The sequence below is a fragment of the Nyctibius grandis genome, chromosome 4, assembly GCF_013368605.1.
Source record: "Nyctibius grandis isolate bNycGra1 chromosome 4, bNycGra1.pri, whole genome shotgun sequence".
In the NCBI taxonomy this organism is placed as follows: domain Eukaryota; kingdom Metazoa; phylum Chordata; class Aves; order Nyctibiiformes; family Nyctibiidae; genus Nyctibius; species Nyctibius grandis.
This window is the reverse complement of record NC_090661.1, coordinates 88,386,127-88,412,178: the sequence shown is the minus strand read 5'-3', so window position 1 is coordinate 88,412,178 and position 26,052 is coordinate 88,386,127. Positions and strand designations below refer to the sequence as shown.

At 39.5% G+C, this 26,052-nt stretch overlaps 1 protein-coding gene across 1 annotated transcript in view; it reads left to right on the top strand.

Annotated features, from left to right (window-relative positions):
• The first annotated feature begins 12,902 nt into the window (after window positions 1-12,902).
• KNDC1 (kinase non-catalytic C-lobe domain containing 1) overlaps window positions 12,903-26,052 on the top strand; it is a 67,528-nt gene continuing 54,378 nt past the window's right edge. Inside the window, exons 1-3 of the mRNA XM_068399366.1 lie at window positions 12,903-13,007; window positions 17,800-17,998; window positions 21,271-21,329. Of these exons, the coding sequence (XP_068255467.1) occupies window positions 12,903-13,007; window positions 17,800-17,998; window positions 21,271-21,329 (363 nt within the window). The remainder of the gene's footprint in view (window positions 13,008-17,799; window positions 17,999-21,270; window positions 21,330-26,052) is intronic.

Genomic DNA, 26,052 nt, shown 5'->3' with positions numbered 1-26,052 from the left:
TGTATGAATAACCACCTCAGACATCCATAACCAATGTCTTTGTGAAGAGTAGGGTAGGAGAGTAAGGGTAGGGTGGTGGAGGAGGTCAGTAATACTTTTTTTAAACTTCCAAGGGCAAGTCATGAGAGCTTGTCTCAGTTTCACTTCTGCATCGCTTCTGTCATACTCTGGACTTACACATGTGTAATTTAGATTAGACTGGAAATGTGGAAACAATTCAAGCAGTGATGCATAAGAACAGAAACCAATTCTCCCCCTTCTGATCTTCTTCTGTTGAGCTAGAAAGAGTAAAGAGCAAATAATCTTTACTTTCATTATTAAAATATGGTTCCTGATATTCAAAGAGAAGTGATCCATGGAATAAGAAGGCACTGTTAAGGTAAAGGTACCTTGCAGGGTGGCACAATGTCAATGTAAGCCTAATGCAACATGACGAAGGTTTTGTTGAAAAACAGGGAAGTTTTAATGCATACTTTTTTTCAATTTGTTCTTTTCTCACAGTGCCTGTTGCAACCATGTGCTACAATAACACAAAATTGCTGTCATTAATGGTATAGACCTATTTTAAATGCAGAAGTAGACTCAGCAGGATGAATCATTATAAAATTCTAGAAAACATTAAAATAAACTCTGGGAATTGAGGTGGCTGATCTGGATAAATAGTTTTTAAACCATGAGGCAAGGTTAAAGATAATGTAACATTGCAGAGTAGAGTACCTGGACTAGACTGGGAAGATGGAAGTAAATTCTGTCCTTTAGTAGATTAAAAAAGTAAATAATAAAATAGCCAATTGCTGAGCCTGTTATCAAAATCCTGTCACAACCATTACAGCTGCTTTTCTCTTCTGTTTCTTCACACTGGCTGAGGCCCAAACAAAAAACTTGTGATATCCCAGTCCAGTCTCACTTTGGCTTTCTGACTGATGCAGAAAAGAAAAGCACATGAGAGAGCATCACATTTTCATATTATCTGACTGCAAATCTTTAGGATAAGGAGGTATATATTTGCAGTGCTGTCAAACTGATACTATTGTACACCCTCCAGTATGTTACTGTCAGTGTTGCTGGTGGACCTGGCATTCTGACCTATTGACCATCTGCCCTTACCCTGATGTAATGGAACTGGTACAGAAGAGACAAGATGTCTGGGGCTCTTTCTCTGCACTCCCAACAACATCTATTCCCAGTTAGCCAGGATTCACGCACAGCTTGACCTCACACAGCCTCCTAGGCTGCCTATGGCAACAGTAAGATGTTTTGTGCTGTGTCGTGAGAACACCCTGGTTGCTTCTTAGCAACTGACCACTCGCATTCAAAGCAGTCATAGCCACTAGAGTCATGACGGTTTCTTACCAGACTTGATAAATCCCATGTGTAGGCAAAGAAATTAAACTGATGTGATCACCTGAGTAAACAAATATGGAATTCCACTGAATTGACACATAGGCTCTGTATTTTTATTCAATAAAGGTTGATGGATGATCAAAGGACAGGCATCTAAGAGGCAAAACATCTAGACAAAGCAGAAGCCTCTAATACAAGAGAATAGCACACTATGCTCAAGCTCATGGTAGTTCATTCTTTGTGAAGGACCCACACTACTCTTCTCAGGGTTAGAACATGTTTTCCCAATCGAAACGTATACAGAATTTCTCTCCTTCGATGCCACTGCCCATTTTTATTTTATGATTACCCCAAAAATATGATTAGGGCCTAGGCAGAAGGAGGGTAGAGTGCAAAGATAGGGACTGAAGACTGGTCAGATTATGAAATGTATGGAGCAAGTTTGTTGAGTGAACATTTGTTTCACAGCAGTCTTGCTGATGTTGACCAGGAACAGCAATGCAACCTCTCTCCCAGGGCAGTCAGTGCCTGTTCCCGTAGCTGCAGCCAGAGGGTTGACTCCCAAGGAGCTTTGCTAGCAGGATGGCACCAAGGGCAGGTATTACAAATTCTGTCAGCTTACGAATATTGCTTTCTCAGATAATGAGAAAAAAACGGGTGAGGGATTGTCACAGATATTTCTTACCTATATCCTCACCTTCTCCCCTCCTTCAACTACAGAAGCAAGGTTCATTTTTCCTTAATGCATTGTATAGTGGGTTTTGAAATCTGCAGGTGGAAGCCACAGTGCTGTTATTATTACTTACTGTTATAAAAGACAACACAGGGATTGCCATCAGTGAATCTGTCTCTGAGAGTTAGGTTTGAAATTTGCAGTCCTCAGCTATCTGGGTAGGTTTAAGGAATAACTTCTGTTATTTGTAATATATGAAGCAATAAATGGCTACAGAGAATGATTAATAGCCAAAGTGAAGCTCAGACATTTCATCGATCTCAAAAGCCATTTATTGCAAGTATATGAAAGCAATAGAGATTATTGCTATTATACAACAAACCATAAAATCAGAAAGGAGAAAAATGCATCTTTTTCTCCTTGTGGATGCTGAGAAAGTGTTCTGCACTTTCCCTCTGTGCTGGATTTTCCATTGGAAACACATGCTGGAGGCACAAGTGGGATCAATAACATCACAGACACAGCTTTAAATACTGATTAAATGATCAAGGACAGATACTGTTTGAGGATAAGCTGAAAAATTGTTCACAGAAGCAGCTGGTGCAGAACAGAAGTGACTGGACTGGACAATGAAGGTTTTGTGTGCAGATACGTTTGAATTTTTCTGGCTGAAATTCTGTGCTGCTTATATAACCTCTCTTGATTAATTGAGCCTCAGTGCCTGGTTGTCGGCTGCAGCTGAGGCATGCCTGGCATGACCAAGGGGAACTGCCACACCAGACTGCTGCTAGGCTTTACTTTGTTCTGCCCCAAGCCTAGGACAGAATAAGCCATATGAATACTTGACAGGCTGAATGTTCCTGTGTTGGTTCTGTAGCACCTGAAGGCTCTCCTTCATACCAAAGAAAATGTCAAGTATTTTGGTTTCACACTGGTCAGAGCAATCCCAAGGAGGTTCTGGCTTCAGGAGAACACTCCTGGAGGCCAAGTTCTCTGCTCATGCCCAGATAGCCTTTTGCACAAGGTAGAAATAAAAGCCATTCCACTGGTCCTGTACCACCCTGGCAACTACTTACATCTGGGGAACCCAGAAGACATCAGATGCATTAGGACAACTGGAGGTTTTTACATTGAATATGTAAGTGAATCTAGTCTTATATGTTTAGGTCCCAAACAGAAGATGCCTTATGGGGGTATTCAGAGAGAAGTCATGACAGGAAGAGTTTACCCCTTATTCCATGCAGTAGTAAGGAATGGCCACGATTAGGGAAGTCTAACTAGGGAAGCTTGTGTGAAGTTTTGATTGTTTGTTTGTTTTAACCATTTTTTTCTAGCTATGCTCCTACAAATAACAGTGTTTTATTTCAAGAAGCTGAATTGAAATAATCTATGTATCCTTGTGAGGCAGATTAAAATTGGGATGTATTGCCTCTGAGATACAAGTAGCTGACCCTTTCCCGCCTCTTGAAAGAGATGTTCATGAAGACACCAATGCAGAGACCAAAATGTTTATGAAATCAGCAGAATCCTATGCAATACTGGATGGAGGCATTGGCACTACCTTGTACTTTTTTTGCTTCTCCCTGTGTGCTATGAGAGTTTCTTTATGGGATATTTGTGTATCTAACTGCTTGCTACACACAATCTTTCCTCTTTTTTTTTTTCTTAATATAAATCAACTGTCTTTACCAAGAATGAAAATTTAATAACATGTTATAGATCCAGGTGAATCAATAGCTCTAACAGGTTGGAAGAGAGTTTTGCCCAGTTGATTCATTCTGATTATCAAATTCTGGAGACATATACTGCAGTTCATGGATTTTATGATGCTCAAGATGGCTTTGGCTTCATGCAGGAGGTAACTGACGATGCCTAATTAATGACAAATGTTTCAAACACATACTCACTGTAGCTACTATGGACTTTGAGCTGAACTCAGCAATTTATTTTTCCTCTGGCTCATTAAACACTATTTTGAGCTCCACTAACATACAGCTAATGATCATGTCTTTAGCAGTCTTTGAAAATCAGACAGCTCTGCCCCTGAATTAGTTCTAAAAAAGACAGGGAAGTCTAAAATTTTATAGTCCTGTAAACCAGACTGCAGCTCAATTCTTCAGGCCCTGTATCAGATGAAGGCTGAGGGGCTATTTTCTCCCTTCTGCTGATGAGCTCTCTTGGTAAGAAGAGCTCTTTTGGTAAGAGTTTCTCTCCTCCTGATAATCTGCATGTGCAGTGTAAAAGATTCAGTCTCAGCTATGTTTTCTGGTTGTATTGTTAAGTTTTATGGCTATATTCTGGTTATCGACTGCTTCTCCTCAGGGGAGCATTTCCCAGTATAAAGGAGTCCCCAGCGGCACAATACATAGGTATTACAAATGCATCCATCAGCAAATTATCTAGGCAGCAATTACAAAATTGAGACTTGGGTAGTGCAAATAATTGATTTTTTCAGTGCAGTAGCTGAATTGAGAAGTTAGAAAAGAGTCTTAATTTAGGGTGACTAGAAATAGAAGCGTTGGGGTTTTTTTCTCAGAATGCAAAAAGGGCACTCACCTGTGTGTGTCACCAGGGTGCAAACTCAAAGCCTGCCTGCTTAAAGGACTACTTCCATCTGCTAGGAGCGCACCCTACTCACAGCATTTTCAAGCTATCACAGCAGAGGTCAACCTTATCAAGTGCCCTTTTCCTCTGTGGTTGTGACTATCATGTGAAAACTAAAAATCTCTCTGGAACTATTTTGGAAATTAAATCTGCATTTTTAATAGCTTCTGTATGGCTCTCACTGTGTTTTTCAACAAACATTTTCTGATACCCTGTATGAGATTTGCCTCAGTTTTTATGTAAAAAAAAAACCTCTGCTCTTCACTTCTTGTGAGGTCAAGTGACTTTATTGGATGATCTGTACCTTTGAAAGTTCTTTCAACTATCTTTGTTACTGATTGAAGGGCTTGGCAGAAAGATTGAGTTCAGCATTGTGATCTGAAATTGATTGTGATCAGACTCATTCTAATCAGCTCTGGCACAAAATAACAAAACATAGAGCCCTCTGCCAAGAACAGCCTGATCTCAGCTCCTGAGAGCTTCACAGTGGAGTACTGCAGCCCTTGGGCTTCCATGGAGAGCAGTTTTTTTCCTAGGGTAAGAATGGAGAACATGTTGCTGGATTAGCAATGTTTTTATTTTGGAGGGCCTGTAAGGAATATGGAGAACAACACCTGGTATGCTCCCAGGAGATCTGGGTTGTTTTGTCTTGCACAGCTGGAATTTCTCAATGTCTTTCCAATTCAATGTCAGGAGGAAAGAACTGCAGTGACCCTAGCAGGAAATACAGTAGCTAAATCCTCATTGGAGACAAATAGTCACAGTAAATCAAAAATATTAAATTGTAAATATTGTATATTACCCCTGTTGTTAGTAGATCATGTAATATATGTTCTAGTTTGTCTTTATGTTTTAGTGAGAAAGATTCCCAGGATAACCATGGTCATGTCTCTGGGGAAAGGAACAGAATAGCAAAGACGCTTGTTGATTTCCTATCAGCTGTTGGGGACACCAGGTGATTGTTTTGGAGACATTAGGCCTTCAGAATGGACTTTTCCTGCTGATTCATTAACTTCAAGAAGGATTTAAACAATGTAGCTTGATTCACTGCCCCATGAATGGGAGAATACTTTGTCTTGTCAGTCTTTTCCTTTCCATTACAAGCAGCTTATAATGATCTCATAAATCTCTGTAGAGGAAAGCATAAGGAAATAGCCAAATGTCAGAAATATAAGCAATCTCAGGCTTAGAATTCTGCCTGCACATAGTTAATTTTTATGTTTCTTTAATATGATTTTAAGATTTAGTTAATTATTATGAAGTGTTTCTCTGAAGGGGATGGCTAGTACTACCCTGCAGCTTATTTTCCAGTGTGAAATCGCCATAGACTTTATTATGCACATTATCTTTTAAAATTATCTTCTGAGCAACTTTTTCTAGTGTTTTCAAATGAACGCCACTAAAATGAATTAAAAGAGAAAGGGGACCAATAGGTACTATAAAGACAATATTGTGTTATGAAGACAATGTTATAATGTCAAAACTAAAGCGGTTCAGAATCAATTGGAAGATGCTTTGCAATTATAGCATAAATTTGTCTCTCCAGGTTTATGGCTTAAATTTCCAGTTGATATGAGCCTCCTGAGTAATGTTGGAAGGGATTTATTTTCATGGTGCCTCACTTTACTATGTGAAACTAGCAAAGCAGTCTCTACCTTGCAACACAAGCCTGTTGTGGGAATACCTGGGATGTACTAAGACGCTGAGATAAAGTAAGTCTCATAACATTCCAGAGTGATAACAATAGAAAGAATCCCATTATCAATCTCTCTGTGTGTATGTGCGTGTGAATACACACACATATATTTCTGGATAGATACGGCCTATGAAAAACCTAATAATCCAATTGAATTAATGAGACAATGACTCAGAAATTCCCGAATACCAGACTTAGCATTGGATTGATTTTGGACTCATATCTCCTCTAGTCCTAATTTTCCAGTGGTGAAAAGAAAGCCATGTGTTTGCAAATTGGATCATTACTAGGTTATTTTCCCATTTGTATACAAACAAAAACAATTTTGGTCTTTGATCTTGCATCTCAATGAGTTCTCTTCAAAGGAAATTATGCCATGACAGTTTTGCTATTGACTTCAATTGGGGCCAAAGTATATCTTTATTTCTGCTGTCTTTCCCTGCATTTCAGCTGGTACAGGACGGTAATATCCAACTGCAGCAACATAGGATATTTAAAGAATGACAAAGAAAGTGGAGATGCCTAAATGCAAAGCACATTACCCTAAAGTAGCTCCTGATGGGAGCTATCTATGCCTGGAGTGCCACCTAGTAGAGTTCACGTAGAAAGAATACAGGAACTGGAGATGCAGCTGCAGTTCAGATGAAAACATGTTAGATGATTGAAAGATGTCCTCAGGAGAACAGTGAAGAATCCTTTGATAGTCTTTCATATGAGGACAAATGAAACTACTATTCAAAGAAGATGCAATTTAGACAGTGGACATGTGAGAAGATTATGAATATGAAAAAAAGGCACAAGCCTCCATAAAGAAATACACCAAGGGGGTAGATGATTGATAGAAGAGGACTCTATTGAAAAGATCAGATTTCCTAAGCACCTGAGGAAATTATGAAATTAAGGTTTATTAGTATCACAAAGACAACAAAAGTGTAGTGTGGTAGAAAAGCAATCATGGACACAGGTTTAAAAAAAATGGACACAGTAGAAAAGCAACGTAGGACACAGGTTTAAAAAAATGCACTGTTTGGAAAAGATGGAAACAAAGTCAAAGGCAACATGTACGTGTAATATGGTAATCTGTAAAGACATAGGAACTGAGATCAAAAGATAAAAGACGACATTGGGGCAAAAGTGGAAGCAGAGGCTGGAAATCAGAAGATTCCTAAAATGTAGAAACAGGTGGAATTCGATATTTCTATGAAAAGAATGATGTGACAGGTGCCTGTAACTGTGCTTGATGATTCTGAAGTTTATATTTCTACCATTCAACCCCATAAAAAGGGAATGCCTATACATGGTTTTCCCCATACAGTAAGCAGTCTATGCACATAATTTTCTGATCCTCTTCAGAAATGCAAAGGTAACGCATCCCTTTTGCCTTTGTAAGGTTCTGAAGTACTTGGAATACAAACCAACCTGCCACTTCAGGCAAGCAGATTTATGCTCATATATGATTTGTATCAGCAATGGGGCAGGTTTAAAAATTACAGTGTCTTTACCTTTGAATTCTTTCATGTTTTTCAGTAGCAGCAACATATAATTTGCTTTTTATTACAATGCTTTCTCACTGCTGCCACAAAGGCAGCAGCAGTTGGCAACTGGCAGAAAGCTTTTCTCTGTCTTGAAATATATGTAACTGCTAAAGGAAGAACAGTAGTTTTATAGACTGTAAAAGTATTAAAGCCCATGGCATTAAAGCGATCTCTGATTAACAAAAACAAAACAATTGTAAAGGATATAAGTCATACACACACAAAACCCAATTCTTTATACGGCAATCTTTCAGTTCTCTCAGTTTCACCCAAACTAAATTAAAATTAGAACCTTCAGGCAAACTGCCATTAAACAAAAACTCTTAAAAGGAGAATGTACAATCTAATTATAGTGTAACAAATGTGTACCTTTCATCTACAAGGCTGGTACTCCAAAATTTTAATAGTCAATTATGATTATATAATCTATTAAAAAGAATAACCAAAGTGCTATAATGAAAAGGAAAAACCTACAAAAGAACATGAAAGACATCTCCAGTGGCACAAAGTGGCGTAACAGTAGTACTCCACACAATTTCCTTCTCCTGTAGCTGGTATTCAGACTATGCTGTAGAGACAGAGGTGCTGGCAGTCACTCCCTGAATGCCCATGAATGTATTCTCTGTGGCTAGCGCCCACTGAATTCCTTTTTGACAATATCCCATGAATCCAGAGATCTGGAAATAAAAGGCATGAGGCTTATAATTAGATCAGCAAATCACAGTTAAGAGGAGTACTTCCTTTAGTTTGCAGGTCATTAATATATTATTTTCAAAAATCTTTTGAAAGTCTACCAACTTCTTTCTTTCTTTCTTTCTTTCTTTCTTTCTTTCTTTTTCTTTCTTTCTTTCAGGTTCCAACCTTCTCTTTTGCAACTTCTAATTCATAATGACACAATTAGAAAAAGTACCATGAAGTACTACAGCATGATCGAAGTAATGGAATAATTTCTAGCCTGTGAATGAGCAACTAGACCAGGACTTTTCAACCTGAAAAGATGAACTTGGGGAGATACGACAACTCTATAGTATCATAAATGATAGAAAGATAATAAATAGGGAGTCTATCCACCACCTCTTCAAACACAAGAAATTAGGGGCCTCAAATGAAACAATGAATTTACTTTTTGCAATGTGCGAGTCAGATGAGGAGTTTTGCAATAGGACATGGTGGATAGTAAAACTATTCAGACTCAAAAAGTGAATGGTCAAATTCATTAAAGAAAAATATTCCAGTGTATCTTAAACCAATAGACACTGCCATTGCCTTAGGGAATATCTGAACTGTGACTCTTCGGAGGCTGTGAGACTGTACTGGAAGAGCATAATATGTAACTACCTTGTTCCTACACTCCTTGAGACATCTGCTATCGACTGCTGTCAGAGACAGAAATCAAGTCAGCTACTCTGCTGCAAACACTGCTTCTGTGAAAATTACAAACTGCCCTAACTCTACTGCATTTACTGTAAATTAGATACAGCTTAAGGAAAGCATGCTAAAACTGTGAGAAGACTGAAGCCAGATGCCTTTGATCCAGTCCCTCTGTATTGTCTGTGACCATGCACCAAGTCTAAGACACAAAACTCCATGTTGATTCAATGGCTTTTTGGTCAAGAGGTTTCTCATGTGCAATATCTACACTATACCTGGAGCTCACCTTTGTTTAGTATTTTTTCATCTCTAACCTACAACTAAGAAGTCAAAATCTCTAATAATTGTGATTCCTGGTGTAATTGTTACTAAAGTGTTCTCAGTTCATATTCAAAATCTGATCACAGGAAAATAAAACCTCTCTCTGGTACTTCCATAATGAAACCTGTTTCAACTATCCTTTACCAAAACCATTTTAGTCACAGTATGTTCCTTTAATCTATGCTAACATTTCGTATTTGCTTTCAGGCTATAGAGTATTATTAGTTCAAAATAATGTTTTTATTTCTGCCTTTGACAACCTTCACCTTTGAGAACCTGATTGCTGTTGTATATATTTCTGGTTTTAATGAGATATTCACTTGCATGTTCAGCCAGCCTCAGACTCAGAAGATAATTTCCACAGACACACAAGTAGCTATCAAAATGTCTTTCAAAAAATGCCTATCAATACTCTATAAAGACCTCTTAAGAACTTCAACTTTCTTAAGCAATATTGTGGAAAAGAAGAGAAAATATGACTGCAGAGAAACTGTCATCTTCATCTACATGTGGGGTCTTTTCTAATGCTGAACTGTGTAGTGTTACATGTCCTCCAACAATTCCCACAGGCCATGATTAATTGCAGATGTTAATAAGAACAAATGTTCTAGTGTGAGAATTGTTACATGACTGTATCAAACAAGATACAATGCCTTTTCTGACAGTTGCCTCAACTGTGAGATCAATGAGGAAAACAAAACAACAGAATTACTGACGAGAGCAAAGGCTTAGTATAGCATTTTTTCTGGAAAAATCTACCAAACCATATCGGTTCCAGTGACTGTTCTGCCCTACCTATCAAGGCACTTGTGATAAGGCAAAGTCCGCTACAAGTTTTTGTTTACAGAGGAATCTTATGCTGTTGTATTTTATAACTTGGAGTACAGTCTCTTTTACTCTTTCTGTGTTTATTTAATTTTCCACTTTGTACATATTCCACGTAGTATAAATAGTTCTTCAGTAGAGCAAGTGAGTTAACTAGAGCAACTGAGAGACAGGTCTCAAGCATCCCGAATCACTTGGATACAGTCAGTCACTTAGACTGGCAAAATCTACCCAAGCCTAGATTCAAGGTCCAAATAATGCAGGGTAGGTGTCTGAACCTGAGTCTGCCAACCTTGCAGGGGAATGCCCCATCACTCATCACTCAAGTGAATTTCTCTTATTCAACAGAAAATATTAATCCTTTCAAAACTAGCATGTGAATTTCCGTGCAGCTCCCATAGGTTTGACTTAAACTATCATTTTACAGAAATGTTTATGAATGCTAAAGTGGTGATTGCAATGGAGTGCTTATCTAAGATGTATTTATGGGTGAGTGTAGATCTTAGACCCAAGTTACACACCAGAGAAATTTTTCTCTTTTCCTTTACTATGCAGCTATGAGAGTTCAGAACTTAGAGTTCTTCTTGGGTAGATCATGCTGTCGTAGGAAAACATTTTACCAAATATGGTGGTGAAATACATTTTAAGAAACATTTTACAAGTAAAATAGTGCTGTTATTTGAGCCACGTTGGGCTTTATATTCAGAAGTGCAAAGCACTCTCTGTTTCCCATGCTTTAGTATTTGTTCACAATTAAAAGCCTGAGTTAACACATTATAAGTATGTATAGATTATAAATATTTGTAATCATGAAACACATTTTATTCACATCAAATTAGTTCAAAAATGTTCATAAGAAGACAGCATATATATACAAAATATTCCAATCTGCCTGGGTTTGGGTTTTTTCTCAGTAGCATGACATAACAGTGGAATGTATCCAATTAATGTTTAATTGGGAGTAATATTACGACCGCTGAACGGTGACTTTTATGGGGCAGTTAATCAAAGTATCTTTGTTTGCTTCACAGTGTTTGTTAATGTATATTGTAATAGAGTATTAATCTTTTCCAGAGAGTACTACATACAAAATAGAATATAAAACTCTCATTTTGCTTGATGTACTGTGCACAGATTAATTCATTAACATTCTCCATTTTGACATAGAATTATAGGAATACAGGAAAGCAGAATAATGAAAATTGCACTATTATTTCCCAAGTACCTGTAGTTGTGACATTTAATTACAGGAGAAAACAGTCTATTCTTTCCATGGTGGAGAGGTTACAACGGAGATGTAAAATTTCGATGCAAGATATTTAAAGCTAACACAGGAGACCCCTGCCCAGGGATTCATGCAGCACGTGCAGTTACCTGTCTGTTAACCGAATGCCGATTCCCTTCCCAGGCAGAAAGGGGAACAGCTACAGCCTGTTTACACAACACAATTTGTGGTTTCCCATGGGGTTTACTTTAAACAAAAACATGCACCTATGCAGGTGGTAATTTTGAAGGAATCCTTGATCTTGAACCTTCAATTTCAAAGGGAGTCAGTGAAGTTATTTTAGGCACCCCAAGCCCTGTGGATAGCAAAAATGGGCTAGGGCTAACGAAAAGTAAATTGATCATCTCGGATTGTTTTAGTTTGTGCTTGTTATGGTTTGAACTGCATCAGGAGTCACGGCCATGATAGTGCAAATACTTGGTCACCCGCCTAATTTTAAACACTGGGGTTTATCCAGTACATCCAGTGATTTGGAGAGTCAATGGCGATTAAAGGAGGCCGGGGCGCACGGGCAGGCAGCGTGGGGGTTTAAGCTCGCCCGAGGTGCCCCCCACGGGAGGAAATCGCTCGCCGGCGGGAGCAGCTCTCCGGCCACACGGACTGTCAGCGCCTCGGGCGCCTGGCAACGCCGCCGCCCCGGCCTCTCGCCCGGCACTAGCCCTCCCTCCCGCCGCCCCTGTTCACCCGAGAACCGCAGCAGAGCCGGGGACGGGCCCTGGCTCCCGCGGGGCCCCGGCAGCCGCAGCTGGCACTCTAGGGCCCACCGCCCCGCCACCACCTTCTTGCCGGGAGTTCAGCGGGCGAGGGGAGAAGGGGGCGCGGGGGACACGCCGGGATTTGCGGCCGGCCCCCGGTGGCTCTCGGGGACGCCCCCGGCCGCGGCGGGGCGGGGGGCGAGGCGGGCGGCGGGGGCGGGCGCCGCCGCAGGAGGGCGGGAGCCGCCGCAGTGAGGCCGCGCCGCGCGGGCGAGGCGGCGGCGGGCCGCGTTGCCATGGCAGCGCTGCCCCAGCCGAGGGCTTAACCGGGCGGCGGCGGGCCGCCGGGAGAGGCAGGGGGCGCCCCGCGGCCGGGCCCTGCCGGGAGGGGAAGAGGTTAAAGCGGGGCGGGCGTGCGGGCCTGGCGCTGGGGTTACCGCCGGGGGCAGTCCGCAGGCGGGGGTGGGGATGAGCCGCGGCGGGGGCTGGGGGCCGTGCTCCGGACGCGTAGGGAGGCTGCGGGGGTGAAACCTCTGCTCCCTCGCCGGGCGGAATGGAGGCTGTTGGCGCCGCAGAGGACGTGTTTTATGAGGAGCAGGAGGAGGAGGTGGTGAACTGCTACGACTTCGAGCCTCTGCCGACGCTGCTGGAGGATGAGGTGAGTGAGGCAGGTGCAGGGACGGCGCCGCCGCCCTTGCCCTCACCTGTGGTGAGGCGGCCTCAGGGGCGGCCCGCGTGCCCCCCCTCCGCGGCGCCTCTTTCTGCCCGCGCTGGGAGGGCAGCCCGGCGGCTGCGCCGGTCCCCGGGGACACCGGAGCCCGGGGGCTCACCCGCCCCGCCGGGACCAGCCAGGCCGCGTCGACATCGCCGTTCACTTTCCGTGTGTTCACCGCGGGTTCCTCGCTTTCTCCTGCCCGGTGATGCCAGCTGCCAAGTTGGGCTTAGTCCATCCCCGTGCACCTTCTCCACACAACAGCAAAGTCATGGTCCTCGAGTGTGGGGTGTCTCATAACTCCTGTCCTGGGCGTGGGTTAATGCTGCAGTCGGGAAGTACGTGTCCTTGTTGCACCTGATAAAGGGAAATTTCTTACATGGGTGAAAGTGTTTCTAGTAGCCACCAACAAGATTTTTGTACAGGTGTTTCTTGCAGCCCTGTTTGAAAAGGCCTTGTCACTGGGAAATAAAAAAAAAAAAATATCCAAACTGTTAAGTCTGTTCATTTGTTACGCCAAATAACCTGTAGCTAAACCCAGTCCTGTCATCATGTTTGTCTGCATTTGTACTTGGTTTTGTGCTTGCTTTTTATTGCTATTGCTTGTCTTTCTTTTTATCTTTCCACATGAAGCGTGCTCCTTGCCCACTTGTGAATGTTTGGGCAAAATATTTTGATTTTTTTTCTTTTTTTAAGTAAAAGTTTGGTGACGCATATATGAGCCACTTGTTCCCCAGGCTATATCTTCCAAGCTTTCATATTTGCTATGTCAAGAACCCAAGTTAAGTCAGGATTTAAAAGTGTGTTTGAAAATGAAAAGTCCCTTCCAGGTTCCATAAACCATCTAATGGCTCAGCAGTTTGGCTCTTCCTCCCATCATCTGTAGCATTCAGTGTAGTAGGCCCTCGCAGACTGGCCCATGCAAAATATAGAAGGAAGGTGGTAGTGACCTCCTTTTTACACGTTAGCTTAAATATTTAGAGTATTTCTTCAGGATGGGAGGAGGCTGAGGGTCAACTCTTCTGTGTGAGGAAGATCTGAGCCCATTTTTCTCACCTGCTCAATATATACTTTAATTGTGGATTCCTACCACTCTCTTCTATTTAGTTATTCCAGGCACATGAATATTTTCTATATTCTTGTTGAGAGAATGAACATGATCTATCACCTGGTGATCAGAGAAGTTAATAAAAAAAGGGCTACTTTGAAGAGTACTCAGTGAGCTTACCCAGGCAACCCAGTGTTTTTCTTCAAATGCGATGAATTGAGTGAATGGTGTTTGCCAAATTTTCCATGATTCTGGAATAGATTGTTTTGAAGTTTGTGTGAATTATCTTGGCAAACAGACTTAGGTGCCAGGGAGCTGTGAATGCTATTGTTCCTAATTCTCAGCTGCTTAGTCATGTAGTGGAGCCTGTGCTTCTTACCACTATACACAGCATAAGGAAAGAGATTGGTGTCTTCTGTATGTGGTTTACAAAAGGTAATATGTGAAGCCAGAAGCTGCCTGAGCTGAAGAGTAGGAAATACTGAGGGGGAGGGTGTATTTCAAATGCCTTTCTTTACTAGCACTTTGTCTCACACTCCTTAATATTTAATTTCAAATTTTTTAAGAAGTTGTGTGGCAAATTAATTTTTCTGTTCTCTCTTCCTCTGCTTCATTACATATGCTACTGAACTGTTTTATACTTTCTGAAAAAAATGTTAGGGAAAGTTGAGAACTAAACTGAATAATCAAAGCGTGGTTGTCTGACCAGTTCACTTTTAATAGTTATTAAATAGTAATTGCTTTTGCAAGTGTCTTTTACTGATAATGAGACAAGAGAGAAATGGTGTCATCAGCATCTCTGTTACATAAGACACTCGCGTTTTCCTGTCGTTTGAGTGAACCAATTTTTAGTGGTCCAAAGTACTGAAGTTCTGGCTCACCAAAAGCTTCAGCTTGCCAGAAACTCCTGTGTTAACAGTCTTAAAAGGATTTTTTTTTTTTTCTCCACAGTGAAAACTTTGTTTTCATATTGCTTTGGGGATGAAAACTAATCAAATGTGTGTGTCGGTGTTTTGAATGCTTCATTCTCTACAAAGGCCGTGCTTTGCTGCAATAGCAAATTAATAACTAAGGTCGAGATAGTGTGGTCATTTGAGAAATACATGGTTTCTGTGACATAAATCACTTCACGTCGTAGAGCACTGGAAAGAGGAAGGATTGCTGTATGATTGTGATGGTGCTGTTTTGCTTTTTTTTTTTTTAATCTTCACCTAGCCATCCATTGCTGATGGAATCCACTGAATGTTTGTAGGCCTTTTTTTCTTTTTTTCCTTTTTCCTTTGTTTTTTTTTTTTTTTTCCTGTATTACCTAACTTTTGCTTCCCCTGGAAGGAAGATAAGTTTGTCTGACATGAGATCATCATCATCTTTTGTTTAGTCCCCAAATAACCACAAGACAAAGATGGTTTTGTAGGCTTAAACTGTAGATATGACTATTGACAATTAATATCCGCTGTAGAGCTCAACCTCAAAGCTTGACGCAAAAGAAATTCTATCCAGTCCTAATTGTGACTGGAATTTGATATTGAGGCTATCTTAAAGGTTGCAGTTTTTATTTATTTCACATAATCTCTAAATTGAGCCTTTCTTCTCCATATGCACAGATGAAACTCATAACTTTGCATTTTGGTTAGCAAAACATTCTTTTTTTGCAGTTTTGGCAGAAGCCATCATGTCACCTAGCTGGATGATCCTAGGAGAGTTAAAAATAATTACTGGTTCATTGCTTTGGTCATAGAACTTCTTTTTGCTTTTTCTTTTTTTTAAAAAAAAAACAACTTTTTTTGATTGGACATAGAATAAGCAGTTAGTCTTTCCTTTCCAAGCCTATTCTCATCCTGCCTATCAGTTTGGTCGGCTTCAAAACCTAATGGTTTCTGTTCCAGCTCCTTGTCATATGTTTTCAGATACAGGAACCTCTGTGCTGCCCTTCATGCTTGGAAGAAGTTCCCCATAAAAATCTGCAAACCTTCCTAATGCACCCTCAAAATCTGATGGCAGCATTACTCATACGGTACTGAGCACAGCACAGAGAAAATGAGATCTTTTGTCTCATGTACCTGAACTGTAAGAGCTTTTGCTATTCGTTATTATGTAGGACTGAACTCGGTGAGACTGGGGTCCGTGATTAGTGCTAGAAGGTACTGTAGTAATGCTGCCATTAGTAAATCAGTCCATCTCTAGGCTGATGAAAACTAGAATATTGAAAATAGAAGCTAGGTTTCCCAAATAATGGTGAGTACATTTTATTTCCTGCCTGTTTTTTCTCATATTTATTAAGTATTATACTTTAGGCCAAAAAGCAAAGTAAATTTTTAGACTAAAGATTGGTCCTTGTTTGAAGGATATTATAAGTGCAATGCTTAATTATCTGAAAAACATGTTAACAAACAGTTAACCCTTCTGCAAATGGTAATCCAAATATCATTGTTGTTCTCTAGTACTGAGGTACATAAAGAAAGTTATAATTGTATTTTCCAAGGGATTGAAAGTTAAACCACTACAGTTTTCTGAGCTTTAAGATATCTCAATATCTCACATTCTGCTTTGCTGGCAATGAGATACTTTTTTTTTTTCCCCCTATATATAAGTAATATGCAGCTGCATCTTTAATTCAGGGTATATTTAATATCATTCAGAAGTCTAGTCTTTAATCTTAATTACTACATATAAATGAGAAAACATTATGTGTAATTAGTAGTAGTATAGCTTTGCAAAGTAATTTCTGTAGAAACTTCCATTTTTCTATTAGCTTTTTTTTTTCCTTACAGATGGAATTGATGTTTTGTTTGTATGTTTTTTGTCATGCCTTTTTAAGTTAATGAAAACTTTTTACTTCTGTAGCTATGGGTAGTACGTTAGCTTTTGTATTCTAAAAAATGCACATAAAAAGGCTAGCTGCTTTGAACAAAGCACTGTTTCTGAACATCTTGACCAGAAAAGCCACATTAGAGCCACAATTTTTTGGAACTGGACTCTTCATAGCCTTAGTGGGATGATGGGGTCAAAGGAAGTTGACTTACAGTTTAGGACAGTAACTTAGACATGAAGTCCATAAACTATTTTGATCACTAAGAGCTCTGGGTGTAATGAGGAGGCCTAGGACAACTGAAGTGTTTGGTTTTAAGTCAAAGTATAAAAACACTTTTCCAGGGGCTTGTTTGGCTTTTGAGTGTTTATTAAATGGTCTACACCACTAAACTTCACAACAGCATCATTCTTGAGACAGGCCGATTTAGAGAGTACTTTTTCCCAGATCACAGATGGCAGGGAAAACTGCCGTGAAGAGAATTTTTAAGTAGTTTATCCAAAGGCACCTGGGAGAGCTTAAGGGAGACGTGGGTTAAACAAAATGTTTTAACTTAGTCTCTCTGCTTTTACCTCCAAATGGTCTGTTTTCCTAACTTTGATGCAGTGTTTATGTAACTTACATAGCTCCCATAGTAAGTCTTTTTTTTGGTGTTAACATACTGTGATACCTTTGTTCAGGTTAACTGTGCTTCTTAAGAGACTCTCCATGTGAAGAGCAAAGTCATGCACTTGGTGTTTCTTGGGGTGTTAATCAGTGTCCTAGAAAGTCTGAGAACTTGCTGGAAACATTACTTGCAGCCAATTGTGTCAAATGTAATCTATGATACCCAAAGTAGTGTTGTGAAATCCAGGGTAATTTATGAATTCATATCTTGGCAGGAGAATGTGTCCCTTGCTGATATTTTGTCACTGCGGGAGAGCTGTCTTACTGAGCAAGATATTTGGGCAATTTGCCTAGAGTGCTGCCATTCTCTGAAGAGCATTGCCCACTCTGCAATCTTCCAGACGCTCTGCATCACTCCTGACACTTTGGCTTTTAACACCAATGGCAATGTGTGCTTCATGGAACAGCTCAGTGGTAAGTATTTGTGTTTCCAGGCCATTTGTTTTAGAACTGTGGAAACTCATAGTGAGAGACTGTAGTAAAGCATTATATTCTATTCTTAAGACTTGTAATTAAAATAAAGAGAAAGCAAAACTTTTTTAGGAATGAGTGAGTATAGGTCCTTATGAAACTACATGCTCAGTTTTGTCATTGGTGAACAAAGGCTTTTATGAGTTTGCTTCTGAGATTCTTCTTAGTTATTTTAAGACTTATCCAGGGGAATGTAATCCAGAGGAATGTAGTTTGTCTCAATTTTAAACACTGTAGGTTGTGTATCTGTGTTCACAAGTCCCTACCTACGTAAAGCACGTTCTTGGTCTCTTCCAGTTCTTCATGGATATGTTCTATTTCTAGAGGAATCTGACATTAAATGTACCTTGATGATTGTGGTCGTAAAGAATGGGGCAATTTTAGTGCATAGTCACTGTTAGAAAGGAAAGCTCACTCTTGAATAAAGTATTTTTTTTTTTTTTTAAAAGTCATGATTTTTAGACTCGGAAAGTGTGGTGACTGACCAGGAAATGAATTTTAATATGCTAAAAATCGGTATATAAGAGCATGTAAGATCTTCAGGTATCATAGCAGATGAATGGGAGGGATGCTTAACTTAAAAAATTACTTCTGATATCAGCACAGAAAAAAGGCATGTTATTGTTGTTGTTCCCTTTTCACATGACTCATCTCAAGAGTCTGTCTTGAGCCTGTTAGGGATATTACAAAACAAAACGAAAAAACCCAGCTCTTATTCTATAGTCCTTTTAAAATTATGTCAACTTGTAACTAGAAGAACCATTCTAGTCCATGTGCACATTATTCATGTTTTTGTTATGTTTTCTTTAGCCTAATTTATTTTTATATCTGTGTCACAATAAGTGTTACTTTTAGTCAAAATCTAGATCACAGTATTTAGGAAAAAATGGGGTAAGGTAATGTTGCAAAATATGAATATTTGTTGCCTTCTTTAGGATTAAAGAGTATTTCAAATAAGCATGTATTATAAAATGTAATTAATAAAGATGAAAATATATCTTTGTAATTGTAGTATTTGTTTTGTGCTTAAATTCCTCAAATATATGTGTGTCAACTTTTAGTTTGATGTTGATAAGGTAATGTGGAACCAATTCCCATCATTTTAAGGAGCTTGTCATAACTTGAAATTAAAAAAAAAGAAAAAAGCCATCTTTGTAAAGGTATATGAAAGACCTGTTGAAGAGGAGAAATCTACGGGACAAAAAATGACCCTCAACTAAGATCTTTGCTTGCAGCTGGGAAAGAAGAAAAATCAATTTCGTCTTAAATGTTTTAGTCTAATTGAATAGCTGGCAAAAAATTGATCCAGGAATTTGCCATATTAAAGTGCTTAAAATGTGGGATAACAAATTCCTGTGCAAAGCAAATGTACAAAGATTTTTGTTCCCTGAAGTCATGTTAGTCTCTGAGGAAAAGAATTTTCATTAGTTCTGTTTAAAGGAAGTTGCGTTTTTCCTAGGAATGCAAAAAGTTATGTATGTATTCTGTTTCCCCTGCACATGCTCCACTGTGTCTTTGACTCTTTCTCCTCCCCTTTTCCTCAGATCTTGTTACTATTTGGTTAAAATACAGATTGTTAGATAGGCACCTGGGGATATAGTTGTTGCATATGGATTTATTCTTCCAGAAGAAAATTATAACCTCTGGATTTGCTTGCCAGTGAGAAAAAATGAACAGCCTGTCGCCTCTGCTTTAGCAGGGAGTTCTGCTTCCCGCAGGTTTGATGATGCTAAAGTGACAAACGTTCAATAGGATGTTCTGCCAAGGGCTCTGATATATTCTTGTCTCTTCAAATCAGACAAATTTCCATTGTAAACATTGTATTAAAAAAATACAGTGAGCTCTACTAGTGATAAAAATTATATGCTTCTACAGCCTTTAAAGTGTTCTATCGAAAGAAATGGAAAAGATAGTGGGGAGATTAAAAGAAGGAGCGGTAGGCTGGGGGTGGGGGAGAGGGGGGGACAAAACATCTTATGTCCATTAGTTCCCTTCCCCTTCTGCCCCCCCCTCAAAATATCAGGAAAAATGTGGTGTGAGGGGAATGAAGAATTAGCTGCATACCCCTCTTTTTCAGTGGGAAAGTAGAATCGGGAACATCGCAAGGAACTGTAAATGAGTTAGTGGCATCTGGATGGTCAGCCATGCCAGGTAGCTGAAATATATGAATATGTAAAAAAAAAAAAAAAAAAAAAAGTCATCTCTACCATGTAACTGAGTTTAGTATCTTCACAATAAAAGAGCTTTGCATTACACTTCTAAAATACAGGCGCAAAAGTTGTATTGGCGCTAAAGCCGTGATGAGTATGCTACGCCTGTGAGCATACTTTTTTTTTCTCCCTGTTGAGAAGAGAAACTTGTAGACTTTGCTTGTAAATGATCTCAGTCATCCATTGACTTCGCAGAAAGATAGACTAAGTGAGTTGAATATGTGCATGAAGAGTAGATTTTTAGCTGGGCACGTTTTTTAAACCCCTGGTGTTCTTTACTGGTTTCATGCGACATCAGTACAGTGTGATACTACATGCATGCCTGGATGCAGCAGCAACATTGGTCTCTCTTAAGATGTTTTTTAAGATGTCCCTTCTTCCTTTGACCTCTTTGCACAGAAGTGGCTGCTGCAGTAGCTCAGTTCTCTGCTAAGCAGCACACAGGTGGGGAATGTGCTTCAATTCTTTTATCATGATTAAACTAAGCAGAAAGGTCAATGTTCTAAGCTGGCCTGTAGATGAAGAGGCAATTAGCTGTTCATGTTGATTTTGCTGCTTGAACCGTTATCCCCTAGGTCTGCAGTGGAAAATAGTGAATGGAAATGTCCCATTAATTGAATCAAACCTGCAAGCCATAGCTGAGCCACACCTGCTTAGGTGATAACTTGGTCCAAACATAAATGTCTGAAGGCAAGAAGTGGTTAGGCATGGTAAATGTATTTCTTTGGGGGTGTTTTGTCTGTTTTATTTCTTAGGAAGAAAAGTATGGTATCTTCTTTCAGAAAGTTTGAAAATAGCACTTTATTTTACTTACAGTACTAGAAACATGGATAGCAAGTTCTTTTGTGTATCAGATAGGAGTGAACCAAAATACTGGTATATACATAGTTTCTTTTATATCAGATATGTGTGTATAATTAAATTTGTATCATCACATATTTTTTTCCTTTTAAACAAGCAAGACTACTAATTTCTAATCTGACCCACTTCCTTTTGCTTTCAAAGATGATCCAGAGGGTGCCTTTGTTCCACCAGAATTTGATATCACCGGTAACACTTTTGAGGCAAGTTCATAAATTTATCTGTAAAATAGAGGGCAGGTTAATTTGGTACTTCTGGCAGTACCAAGTGCTCAGCATTCTCAATGTATAAAGACTGAATAGTCAATTATGCTGTTTAATGTGTTTTGTGGGGGGAAAAAAAAGTAAACTTAAAATGCTATATTAATTTTCTGTATAAACATTTGTTCACTACCTGTTAAAATGTGAGAATCTGTTTTGGCTGAATAATGTGTTGCCCTAAACCACAGATGGTCTGTATTGTTTACTGGTATCCTTTGCTGGTTACATTTGCTTGTTTGGGAACTAGCCATGAACTTTTATGACTAAATATAAAATTTGTTTGCTATCCTCTTCAATAATTCATGGAAGGGTAATCAGCAATTTTATCTTTGATTTAATGAAGAAACAAATTACTATCTGTTGCTTTGCAATGCACAAATGCTCTACATTGTTAAATTAAATTAGATTTAAATTGTTTATACTAATTCATTAGCCTCCCAAGTCAACCATCTAATTGCATGCTGCAGGAGTGCTTGCTTGCTTAATATGCTTTTTTTAATACAGTATTTTTTTCTGGCGTGTATTCTTAGATAATTCAAATACTTTAATTAGCAACATGTTCTATTCAAGGTATAAAAAAATTCTGTTTCTTTATAGTTCAATACAAATACCTTTTACTTTTTGTAGTTATAGCCTTCATAGTCATGTTTATAGTTCTCTATATTTCCTCGGGGGAGTGAGAGGAAAGGATAAGTGAACCTTGGAAGTGTGTAGTACTACAAGTAACATGAGAATGATAAGGCAGGAAGGGTAGTATTACAGAATATGAAGCAGTACAGTCTTTGAAGGTTAGAGGTGCAACAGTTATCCCTGTTGCTGTGCTTTGTTAATATAGTTATATAGGCCAGCAGAGCTCTAGTGATTTTGTGCTTGCTCTTCTGGCCCCCCTCCCTGGCTGGTTTTTTGGGAGTCTTTGTTTGGGGACAGGGGGCCAGTGTGGGCGGGGGGTGGTTAGGACGTGACCAGTATTGCATGTAAACTTGGCAACTGTAGTAGTCTTTATATTCAGATGTGGTTAAGGAGAGCAAGACCCAAAGTCACCTGAAGGTGACTGTATTTTGTTTCTGTTGTACTTCTGAAGCTGGACTTAAGATTTTACATAAATATGTTCTCCATCCCTTGCCCCTTAACAAGCCTCCAAGACTTGACACAGAAACACTTACAAGATACGTGGAATTATTTGCTCCTCTGGCAAACTTGCATTTCCCCCCAACCCTTTCTCCTCTAGGAGCTGCTGAACTCTTATGCATATAACAAATAGATACACTGAAAGAGGTAAGTGCAACGGGGATTAGGGAAGACTGTGGGAATACCAAGTGACCTGAAATTTTAGTTCTGTCTGATATAAAATGCCTTTGTATCCATCTTGGGTAAAACTCATCTGTGTACAGTTTTATTATTGGACTCTTTCAGCAGTATTTACAGGCCTGTTAAGCCCCAGTGAATCCCAATACCAAGCACAGCACAAACAACAATTGTACAGTCAGGGAAAGCTGTTTGAGTCAGGAGTGGCTCTGAACATTGACCCTTTCAACTTTTTTTGCAAAGGTTGATGAAGATACATGAAGGTACCTATTTGTGTGGAAGGAAGTCAACATGCTCTGCCTTGTCTATTGTGAAGTGGGGTAAGGGCTGGGTGCACTACTTCTGTCTGTTGGTCCTATCTCTTTATTTAGCAGGTTGGGGAGCCTTGAAAAGCAGGGAGAACAGTGCTACAGCAGTGTCCTGTTGCCTCAGCTGTTTCTCATTGACCATCCTAGGGCGATGCACAAGACTGAAAAGCTAGAGCTTTCCCCTTCTTTGAGGCAGAGGCGTATTGTTTTACTCTGGGATTTGTGTGCATTTTGTCAGACAGCGATGGGATTCTGAGTATTCGTGGAACTTTCAAAGCTTTACCTCTTATCGCTTGTAGAGTTTTGTTGAATTTTAAGTACTTTAGTACCGGATCAGATTCAGCCAGGGATTCCATGCTGACCTTGGCTTGCTCTTGCAGTTTCTAAGACCTACAGTGGGTTAATCCTTATGTACTTTTTAAAGGCTTTATAATATTGTAATCTTTCCAAGCTATCTGTTTCCTTCTTGGTGCTAATACTGCAAGTTGTTGTCTTTCAAAAGTATTGGTACTTTTGTCTATCCCCCCACCCCTAGTTGTAGCCTTCTACTAAGCAATAGCAGAATAGCACTGGTTTATATACATCTCTCTGAGGAAACCCTGGGCCCTTGTGCTTTCTCAGTATTATAAGATTCTTTGTACTATACCGATAAGCTGCCCTTTTTACAAAGGCATCAAATCTTTTGAGTTACTGCTTGCTCCTTGCTTGGTAATGACCTTACTCAGTTGTTCTTTGTTGAAGTGTTTTTTGCAGCTGCTTAGTATGCTTTATTGAGAACAGTGGAAAGTAGTGTTTGTATTCAAACTGTCCAATTTCAATATCAAGAAAAAAATTTAGTATTGGAACTACTAATTATGTTCAGGATTATATTTGATAGCTGTTACTCCAGTGTCAAAGCACAGCTGATTTAAAATACTTATGTCAGTGTCCTGCTTTCATGAGATAAAATTTATAGAAGCAAGTTTCTGTTAGATTTTGTTTCAGTTTGTGATCAAGGGCAGCTGACCCTGGCTGGCCCACAGGTGTATTCTATATCATTAACATTAAGTTCACTACAAAAGGCAAAGCTTGCTGGGGAGGAGTGGGATTCTTTTTGCTCTCCTCCCTCTCTCTTGTTCCCAATGATTGCTATTCATGGAGCAACTTGCTAGCACTCTAGCTAAAGTATATTTTTGTGTGTTTTGTGTTATCATTGATATTTATTTATTTTATTAAATCTGTTTAACTTTAACCCCTAAGTCTCCCTCCTTTTCCCAATTCCCTTCCTTGGTCAGGGAAGAGACATTGGGTGAGAGAAAAACTGTTATTTTTTAGCCCTGGGTGCAGGCTAAATGCAGACAGTCAGCCAGAGGTTTCACTTGATTTGAGTGTGACCAATTTTGTGGCTTTTAAAATGGAAGCACACAATGAGGTTTGTATAGCTACTGGATGACTTCTTCCTCTTTAAACTCTTTCTTTTAAAAAACCCTCAAATAAAGCTACAGTTATTTCAACAAGAGATGTTTTGTTTCCTGCTTGGTGAATTACTGATCCAGACCTCTAATGGAATTGTGACTTGAGTCTCATTAATTACTAAACTTAGCTGGCACTCACAAGCATAGAAGGGTAATAGACACAGGAAACAATGTGAGATGTATTACTGTCCTGGTGTCTGAAACAACACTATTAAAAATTTCAGGTTTTAGTTGGAATTTCAAGTAGCAAGAGATCTAAAGCTTCTTCTAAATGACAGTGCACAGGACTGAGAAGTAATTGATTTCATGTGGTTTCTTTTAGACTTGTGCCTTGTTTCCTGACCTGCTCTCCATTTGTCAAGTGGGAATACTAACACCAACTTCAGTTATTGCTGAGAGTAGGAAGGTAAAAACTAGCCCTTCAGGGAGCTGTCAGCTTCGGTGTCAGGTGTAGAATAGACTTTTTAGAGAGAAAGATGTTAAGAAGGAAGTAGCTGTGAAAGGGGCTTTTGGTGCCAACAGTGAAGCGTGGCTGAGCTTTCCAAATCATAGAATCATTTTGGTTGGAAAGGACCTTTAAGATCAAGTCCAACTGTTAACCCTGCACTGCCAAGTCCACCACCAAACCATGTCCTTAAGCACCACACCTACACGTCTTTTAAATACCTCCGGGGTGGTGACACAACCACTTCCCTGGGCAGCCTGTTCCAATGCTTGACAACCCTTTTGGTGAAGAAATTTTTCCTGATATCCAGTCTAAACCTCCCCTGGTGCAACTTTGAGGCTGTTTCGTCTTGTCCTGTCATTTGTTACTTGGGAGAAGAGATTAACCCACCTTGCTGCAACCTCCTTTCAGGTAGTTGTAGAGAGCGATAAGGTCTCCCCTCAGACCACTTTTTTGTTCTCATTGAATCTTGAGCTAGAAGTTCATTAGAAACATCTTGAGTATAAAGACTAGCCTCTAATTTTGTAATGTTTTACTAGTATGCTACTGTAGTGAACAGTATAGAATGTGAATTTTTCTGTTCTAGAAAAACATTAAGAGACTAAGATGCAAAAATACAGATTTGAGGCTTCTTTTAAAATTTGCCTACTTGACTATATACTGGGCTTATCAAACAATTCATCTTCAGTATAAAGTAATACTGAGTCCTGGTTCTCTCCTCTAAATAGGAAGAGCTTTAACCTTTTCCTGATTAAAATGGTTCCTATTTCATTTTCTTGCCCTAGGCAGGACAGTGCTAAACTTGTGAAATTTGACCAATGGGAGGCCCAACAGGAATAGTTAAATATTGGTGAGTTCATTAATAGCCTTATTTCTATCACTACAATACAAGTTTGCCTCAGGTTAAAAACATCGGCTGTCTCAAACCAGTTTCAAATAGCTATTTGTCTGCATCACAAAACTGCCATTGAGGCTGACACAGAGGTTCATTGATGTAGAACCCTACATTTCTAAGATATGAGCTTTCAGTGAGATGAAGGACCAATGTCTGCCATGTGTGAACTTGCATTTATAATCTTTTAATAATGGGGCTATTCAATTTTGCTTGTTCTAGTGAACTTCTGTAACTGAAATCAGTGAATTTTCAGTCTTGT